Here is a 9354-nt window from a genome sequence, read left to right on the forward strand (position 1 = left end):
GAGATTTCTGTAACTAAGCAAGTCTCTTTTCACATATATTTTGGACACATGGCCAGGTTTGATTAAAGCCTAAATATTTGGTGGGAAGTAATGAATTTAAGAAAAAAAAAATTAAATAAACTCAATTTAAGATGAACTTTTGTGAAAGAAGAGCTCGTTTAGAGGTTCTTTTACGTAGTGAATTATGACAAATAAACTCATATTATTTTATAAACTATTTTTTACTATTTATGGATAATAAAATTTTAATTTATTATTAAAAGTACATAAAATTCAAGACAATATATTCTTTACGAATCTATTGACTTAATAGAATTATCATTTTAATTGAAAAACAAAGATTAACGATTGTTTGATAAAATCTCTAGTTTCTATTTATATAAATTCTACCTACCAAAGTCCTATAAAATTATTTTTGTCTAAAAAAATAAACAATAAAGATTGGCTCATAAGTCACAATATAATCTTAACATGATAGTTCATAATTGATCAGTTCGTCATTAAGTAGATAAGACCCATTATTGAACTGACGAAACCTATTATTAGATAGACAAGACCTATTATGAGTTGATTAATTATAAACTATTATATTAGAATTGTGAGAGAAAGTTTGTGAGAATAGATTATAAATATAGTATTAAAAAAAAGAAATGACATTTTCATAAATGGTTGGTGAGGATTGCTTTTTAGATAAAGAATAACAGCTTGGAACGTGTAATATTGTTTTAGATCGCTTTAACGACTTCAATACTCATAGCATAAAAACAAAAACAACCCAACAAAAATAGAAAAGAAAAGCGAAAGCAAGAAAAATAATTGCAATAGAAAATAACAAAGTGAGAATACGAATATCCAGCGTGGGTTGGTGAACTCGGGACTCGGGACGATGATTGCGTAACAGGCTACGACATTCACATTGAAACAAACCAAAAAAATTACAAAAAAACAAAAATTACAAAGAAATTAAAAAAAAAAAAAATCACCCGTCAATGTCAAGTAACGCAAGTCATAAACTTGCAGAGGACGGACAACATCTTCCAAACAATCCCTCACAACAAGAATCACAACTCCTCTCTCAAATGGCCACGACTTTATCTAAAGACTCCTCTCCAAATCCGTCATGGTTCACTCCCAAAAGGTATTATTATTATTATTCTTTATTTTCCATTTCTATTAACAGCTCTTTAGCTAGAAATTTAAATTAAAACATGCTATGATCGAACTCTAGTATTTTTAATGGTTTGTTTACTTTTTTTATTTCGTGTAGATCATCGGAAACTGTTCAATTGAGAACTGTTACCGACTTCATATCAGTAATTGAATTTCTAATTTCTTAAGGTCATTTAGGGAGCAGATTAGAAATGAAGATGTTTGAATTTTGAGTAGTGTATAGATGTTTTATGGGCTTACGTTGTGCAATTAGGTTGAGTTTTATGTAGAATTAGTGGTAGAGTTTTAAGTTTGATTGGTAAATTGAACTATGAATTTTAGGAAGAGAAATTGGGTGGGATTTTATTGAAAACATGTTCTACATTTTATGAGTATAATCAGCAATTAGAGTAAAGTTTTAAGTTTGCTGTTTGCGTTCTGAATTTTCTGATGTTAACATCAGCCTCTTAAAATTATAAGTTTGTTGTTTGTGTTCTGATGTTAACATCAGCCTCTTAATTTTTTTTTTTTTTTTTTTTTTTTTTNATTAGCTCAAACTCGATCTAATTCCCATATCACATGAAACTTTTTTATTGGGCTTCAGGCCAGCCAAATTAACAACCAACCAATCCAGTTGTTGCCACAACTAGAAGAAAATTAGCACGCCTCTCAAAGCAGGAGGACCTTTAGAGTTACACAAATTTGCAACAAGGAAATTAGTGCACTGCCCCTAGAAATAAGCCCAATAAATAAACAGATTGAAGTAATTGTGACAATACATCAATGCTTATGCCACAGATCCAAAACAACCAAGTCTAGTGCTGGTGCTAACACTATAACATGTACAAGCTCATGTGTAAGGATGTACTAGAGCACATTCTTGTGCCGATGGAAGTCCATATGCTGATTTTTCTCCCTATCGCTAGCACTAAGTTCTTCATCCATCAAGTCAGCAAATTCAACAAATTGAACAATAAGCAAAACTTTAGTTTGCAAAATTATATGCCTCTTCTCCTCTTTTGGTTACAAGTATTCAGTCATTTATCCATCAACTTGTTTTCAACAACAGGAGAAAGGGCAACTCTTCAGTGTAGTTATTGACTTCCAGCCTATCCGATATCATTTTTTTTAAAACTATCATGTTTTACTGGAGGTGGAGGTTCCCTAAATTATCTGCCAGCTTACTTATGCCAAGTAAATTTCATACAAAAATAATGTTAAAGCTACTAATCCTAGAGACTAAAGGAATTGCTGCTACAGAAATGAAAAGAGAAGCCACGTACTTGTTAGGAATGTTCTTTATCATGAGTGTCGTTCGGGTGTCTTCCCCTTGCAATATGCGTTCTATATCAAGTTCGTACTGTTTCTTGTTAGCCTGATTTACACTGCCTTCATTTCTACGGCTTCTAGCACGTTCAGTAGGAAGATCAAATGAATTCATCATAGGAACCACTTGTCCTCTGCCACCAAACATCATGGACCTCTGTTGATGGGATTGAAACCCTAAATTTTTTGAGGAAATAGCCATTTCCATAAAATTTCCACCGACATTAGGAAAAATGATATGAGAGGCATATTCCATAGGGTGCAATGAGTTATTAGGAATTCTCATACTCCCAAGGGAACCTGGATGGAAACCAGAAACCTCAGGAGATTCTGCTGCATATGCATGTCGCCTATCCCATAGAGAAGGATCAACAGCTGGCGCTGAACCTACATGGTGGTTACCAATCGGTAAAACTGTGTTCACCATATGTGATGGTGATCTTGGAGGTCCATGCAGTCGTACTGGCGAATAAGCATTACAAATTCCATTGACCATTGATGGTGAATTTGGCCACATCATGCCTGGAGGCTGGGGATGATATGAGTTACTCCAAGTATAATTATGTGCAAGAAGAGAACCGCTCCCACCACCAGCAGACCCAAAAACTGAGTAAAAGAACAAAAATGAAAAAAATCATTTGATACATGCAGTTCCAAAATGACAAATATTACAAAGAGTCAATTCAATATAAAGCTAGTAAAACAAAAGAACATTAGATGACCGCTTAACTTCAGATACTAATACATCAAATATTACACAATGTGTTCAGCAACAAAATAGGGTATCATATGCAGCACCTAATCAGATATACCGCTTGACCCACAGGTAAGACATTTAGGCCAAACGAATTCCAAAAAAGAATAATTACAATAAAGCATCTAAAGCTAATATCAACCATTCAGATATCTTTCCACAATTTCAAATCAATAATGCTAAGACATTTTAGCTGTCACAATTCACAAATTAACCACTATTCTTGATTGTTTTTACATGATTTTGGGTCTCCATAGAATCTTGTATATACCAATAGTTGTACTTAATGGATTCACAAACCAAACCAAGAAACATAAACATAGATAAAAATAGTACCAAGTGATCCCATGGCACTTACCTTTTTCACCAAACCCAATGGAGTGTCCATTTGAGCCAACTCTGCTGAACTGGCGGTTGTCAATTATTTCTGGTGGTTTAATATTGACATTTGCAGAAATGGGACCAGGAGAATTGCACTGAACACCACTTGCTAAAGCATCATGATACTCCGGAAGTGAATGAGGATGAAAACTTGATGTGGTTTGGACACCAAATTTTAAAGGACTCAGTGAGTGACCAGACTCGGCAAGGCCAGATTGAGGGACAACTGGTTCCACTCTCACCAAAGAGGGCAAAGTGTTAGGAACACTTGAAGATATACCTGGATGAACAGATTTGAGAAATGAGACTTTTCTAGCAGAGTGTAAATCTGAACCAATTCCTTTATCTGTGCTCCTAGATGACATTGAGCCATGCAATATAGCCCCTGATAAAAAAAAGATTGTGAGGAACATAAATATATAATTGCTTCTGATTTGAAATTTACAAGGAATGTCCTTTTAATGGCAATGATCATACCAGAAAACTTGGTTAAATTATTAGGAGGGCTACTCTGCTGCAGTAAATGGCCAAACCCATCTTGCTCCAGCTCAGAAGCACACTGCTGTGCCGAACTATATCAAAAGTAAGGAAATTTAGTGACAGATTAAAGAAACAATTAACAAATTAGAAAGCAGTTATCAAACAATTAACGTTGACATACTGAGATAAATAAATGATGGCACATATAAATGTGTGTATGAATCTATATGGCAGATATTCTGCTTCAAACTGATTCTCCAAACTTTTCTGAGTTAAAAGAATTTATATTTTGCCCGTAGACACCGCAGTTTGACAGTCATTTTTAAAGATATACTGGGTTTATGTGAAAATGGATATAAAGACAAGTAAATATGCTTAGGTAATACCACAGATTTGAACCCCCAGGATGACTTGGCTCAACCTTAATTCCCTTCCCAGCAATATCACTCCTGTTCAAACCTTGAAGAGAAGCCTCTGCAGCTCTAATATCATAAAATTCAATAAATTTCTGATGACCCTTTTCAGTGGTTTCACGGATCTGTAGCACAGAGTGAGAATGAGTTAACGCTGCATTCTTATTCAATCAGACGACCAAAAAACTGAAACACAAGCTAACCTCCTTGATTTCTCCATATACACCAAAGATCTGACGAAGTTCATCATTTGAAACAGAAGCATCAAGGTTAAATACCACAAGAGTACCCTGGTTTATATCTTTTTCTAAAGGGTTGTCCTGATAAGAATAAACCAACAATTCATGGTGTCACAGATCAATATTTATACACGTGACATAGAAATATGGATTACCAGTCAAAATTAGGACAAAATGCACACATATCAATGATAATCCAAACAATATGGCTGGCATTCTCATAAAAGCTACCAAGAAAGGTACAATTATACATGAAGCTTACCTTTGGACTTGAATAATGAATGTTGAGTTTCCTACGCCTCATCAGTTTATTCTGCAGAGCTTTCATTGCATTTCGAGCAGCTCTAATATCATAATAGGAAATCATAACAAAACCACGATGCTTGCAGGCCATATAAAGAGTGTGGATATCCCCATATTGCTGCATATTCAAACAAATGACAACAACTGTGTCATCACTCAATTTTGAAAACAAGCATGAAGTACAAATGGTAACACCCAAAAAGACAAAGAGGCACAGACCTCAAAAAGGGTCTTTAACTCGGAATCTTCAACATTGCTATTTATGTTTCTCACAAACAGTGTTCTAGAAGAGTATTCACCATAAAGGTGATCCACGGCTATTCCACCATTACAAACCTCAAGCTCACCAGCAGAAATTTCAGAATTTTCTTCCACTGCAAAAGAACCATCATCCCCCAAATCCATCCCTCCAACACTGTCAAAAAAGTCCACCTCATCCATATCATCTCCACTACTGGGTTGGATAATGTAGTCAATCCCATCAGTCACTCCAGAAAATAAGTCATCATCGTTGGGAAGAAGATTTCCAATAGTTTGGGCCTCAACTTCTTCAAGAGATTCATAGGGTCCCTCTTCCTCATAATGTGAGGCTACAGTGTCAACTGAATAACCATGTGGTGCAATGTTTGAAGACAGTCTCACTGCAACAAGAAAATTCACATGAAACAGGGTTATCTATACTAGAACAGCATGCAATTTCCTGAAAAAAATTTACCCATAAACTGTATCTAGATAATACGAGCTATAACTAAAAATAAGCACATGATATAACAACAGTAAGTAAAATCTATATATCAAGAAACATTAAAAGGGGAAGAAGACTTACTTTTCCTACTAAATAACTCTGATAATGAGCTCGAGAAGAGACTGCTCTCATATTGCGCAGCCATTTTATTTACTTTGTCACCTTCTCCAAAAGAGGATGCCTGCTGTACATTCAAACTAGATCTGGTCCCTGGCTCATGGTCTACAGATCTCAATAATGTCATAGACTGCTTGGCAGCTCTCTCTGCTCCCACTGCATACCGATCTATGCAAAGATTTGCTTTCGGGTCTCGCATCAGGAAAGACTCAGGATGTTCCAGAGAATTCATGGTCCGAAATTCCACAGCAATATGTTTCTCTAGAGGAGATGAAGCAATTGACTTCCTGCTGGCTGTTGGTCACATTATATCAGATTTCACTCCTCAATAGAAGCACAACTCAATATAATGAAAGGGCTACATTTCCACAGCTATGATATCAATTCAAGAACCAGTCGTAGTCATCTATTATTTAAATATCTAAAGTTCGACATTGAAGCACTTTCAATGCACGAACTACAGATCTTCCCTAAATAGAAAAACAAAATTTAAAAGTCGACAAGCAATGCCTAAAATTTATTATGGTCAAATGCAAATTACTAAGAACTTTAATTCTTAACTAGCACTTTTCAAAAAGACAAAGATCATTAATACATACATACACACAGCACTCTGCATCTTTTCTTCCAAACAATTGATTTAACTTAAAAAAAACCTCAGAGAAAAGAGAAAAACATTAATTCTATATATCCAAGTAATATTCCAAGTGATATTTCTTCCAGTATGACAATGATGTGCAAATGACGGGCTAATATGATTAATGATATAGATTAACACATACGATGACATACCATTTGAGATGGAAAACTTTGAATATTACTTTAGAATTTGTAGCACTAGTAAGAGAGACTATTCAATCATTCTTCTTTTCCAAAAATGACATAGAAATAAAATCATTCACCAAATACTACCTTCTCTGACTCCAAACACCAAGTATGAAATTATGTTCACAAAATTGAATGTGCAATTTTCAGTCAAACGTACCACAAACATAACACCGTCCACATAAATTTAGTGTTACAAAATTTTTCGATTCTGTTTAATCATATTCGGCTTCCAAATCATTAACTGAAATTCTAACATAACCTGAAAATAGGTCCCATGTCCTCTTTGACCATGTAACTCAAAACAGTAACAACACCACAAATCCCATACAAGAAATTCCAAATGGCAAACTCGCCATCACTTTTAATAGTCATGTTAAATACAGGCCTTATTTAAATTCTACATGTATAACAAATGTATGTTTTTACTAAGAGGATCAATTTAAATCCACGGTCCCTGCAAGGCTGAAAAAGTACCGGAATTTCCATAATTTTAAATTTAAAAAAAAAAAAAAAAGGAAAAATAAATTAGAATTACTAACCATAATGTCCAGGCAACGTGTTTGACTTCCAAAAACCGACCTGCCTCTGAACAAAACATAACAAACCGAAATTATAAACAGAATTAAAATTACAAATAAAGTAATAAGAAATTAAAATTAAAGACAACTCACCTCTTCTGCTAAACCCTGCAGCTCTTCAGAAGGCATGATCAAATTTGCAAAACGGCACAACAGCGCGCCGTACTGAGCTAAGTTGATAATTATTACAAATGTGTTTGAATTGGTTGAATTAATCTAAGATCTCGCATTTAATAATAACAAATTAAACAAATAAAAAATTAGAGGCAGGACTTTGAATTGAAAAGCGAACAGAGAGAAGGAGAGAAATGATGAGGAATTTAAACAAGAAGGTGGAGGGAGATATTTAATTTAATTTACAATAAAATGGAATAAATTACGGCTTAAGGCAAGGAAATTTGATTGAAGAAACAAGGCATCATCTGTCTGTGCCTTGTACGCACCGTTTTGAATTTGATTAGATTCTTTCCTACATTTCACGTCAACCAAACCAAAACAAAAGAAATAATTCTCCGGCGAGAGTTTCCGTTCTCGCCGGAGGAGGGAAGCTGACAGCAACGGCGGATGAGGAGGTGGAGGAGAACGGCAGTGCTGCCGTTAAAGAGGATTTAACGACGTGAGGTGGTGGTGATTGATTATTGATTGATTGATTGATCTGTGGTCTGAGGAAAGTCTTTGTGTTTTCTCTTTGTTTATCTTATTTGATTTTTTTCCTTTGTTGCGGTGATATCTCTGTTTGTCTTCAAAAGCCACGCTGGCAGGTCTGATGGTCGCGAAATTACGGGGTTACCCTTGCAAGAAAAAGATGTTATTGCTAATTTTGTCAAAACTAAATTTATAGTATTTCTTTATTTTTAGAATATTTTATTTAATTATATCCAATTTTGTACTTGTACTTTATCTAATTTTTTTCATCAAAATAGTTCTATTTTTAATGTTGAGAGATTATAGCCAATTTTGTACATGTAACAGACAAAAAATTACTTTTATTGATTACTTTATAAATTTTGTTGTTGAAAGTAATTGATGAGTAAAAATTAATAATTAAACGAGAAAATATGATAAGTATACTACGACCTTAGAAGTTAAATATTTTTAATTTTTCAGGAAAAAAAATAAAAGATAAATATAATTATTGATGATATAATTAATTTTGGAGTATTATCATTCAAATAAAAATTTTATTTTAAACTCAAATAAAAATAATATAAGTTTCGTTTGAAATAAAAATAATAAAAAAAAAACAAACATTTTTATCATTTAACATATATTTCTTTATATTAAAAGGACATCAAAATACTTTTTTTTTTTTAAAGTATTTGAACAAAAATTTTAAAACATGAACTTTAAATGATATGGTAATTCTCTAGTTAGGATTGTGATATAATTTTGTTAAGATTATGTAGATATATCATTGGATCTAAATTGTAAAATATCATTGTAGTCTTATGAAATGAATGTGACAAGGTGATTAAGGATGGTCTTGACAAAATTTATATTAGTAGAGATAGGTGTTTTACTTGGCGGGTCAGGGATTCCCCAAAATTTTTAGGGATAGGGTCAGGTATGAGGAGAAGAGTATTCACTGGGTGTAGGAGCAGGTCGAGTTCGAAGATGGTTATATCCCTGCGAGTAGTATCACCCAAGCAAGGGCGGGTATGGGATGGAGATTCCCTAACACCCCCAACTCTGGTACAAGTAGGGTATGAGTATTTCCCCAACAGTCGAGTACGGGTACAAGGGACTCATTCCCCGGCCCCGACCCAACTGGCGTCCATCTCTATATATCAGGATGTCTTTATTAAAAAAACTACTCTTAAATGATATCACTCATTCATTTTATAGGTATTTTAATTATGATACATAAATGATTTATTTTTAGACATAGATCCTATTATTGTAAGATCGATTATTATTAGTAGTGAAAGTTATTAAATAATTTTTTCAAACATAATCCAATTAAATTATTGAAATGAATCAAATTTGTTTGACTTTAATATTAAAGAAATAGAGTTGGATGATAATAGATAAAGAAAGGGAA

At 33.7% G+C, this 9354-nt stretch overlaps 1 protein-coding gene across 2 annotated transcripts; it reads right to left on the minus strand.

Annotated features, from left to right (window-relative positions):
• Nucleotides 1-2335: 2335 nt before the first annotated feature.
• LOC116132068 (protein MEI2-like 4) lies at nucleotides 2336-8010 on the minus strand. Of its 2 annotated transcripts, none has more exons than XM_031417748.1 (10): nucleotides 7407-8010; nucleotides 7275-7320; nucleotides 5872-6201; nucleotides 5265-5686; nucleotides 5005-5163; nucleotides 4707-4823; nucleotides 4480-4628; nucleotides 4088-4182; nucleotides 3588-3995; nucleotides 2336-3081 (listed from the first exon to the last, which is right to left on the minus strand). In XM_031417748.1, exons 1-10 carry the CDS (start codon nucleotides 7440-7442, stop codon nucleotides 2351-2353), a joined length of 2493 nt encoding a protein of 830 aa, XP_031273608.1. In that variant the 5' UTR covers nucleotides 7443-8010; the 3' UTR covers nucleotides 2336-2350. The 2 variants fall into 2 exon arrangements, with proteins under 2 accessions (XP_031273608.1, XP_031273607.1); XM_031417747.1 differs by having other exon boundaries at nucleotides 4477-4628.
• Between the last annotated feature and the right edge of the window lie 1344 nt (nucleotides 8011-9354).

This window comes from Pistacia vera, unplaced genomic scaffold (assembly GCF_008641045.1).
Source record: "Pistacia vera cultivar Batoury unplaced genomic scaffold, PisVer_v2 Contig248, whole genome shotgun sequence".
NCBI classification, from domain to species: Eukaryota; Viridiplantae; Streptophyta; class Magnoliopsida; order Sapindales; family Anacardiaceae; genus Pistacia; species Pistacia vera.

What these genes read in the sequence shown, in the direction of transcription:
- LOC116132068 (XM_031417747.1), bottom strand. Translation starts at nt 7,442, where the DNA reads ATGCCTTCTGAAGAGCTGCAGGGTTTAGCAGAAGAG. An exon ending in AGTTAAAGACCCTTTTTGAG is followed by an intron (nt 5,164 to 5,264) that starts GTCTGTGCCTCT and finishes TTGAATATGCAG; the next exon opens with CAATATGGGGATATCCACAC. An exon ending in TAATTTAACCAAGTTTTCTG is followed by an intron (nt 3,996 to 4,087) that starts GTATGATCATTG and finishes TTTTTTTATCAG; the next exon opens with GGGCTATATTGCATGGCTCA.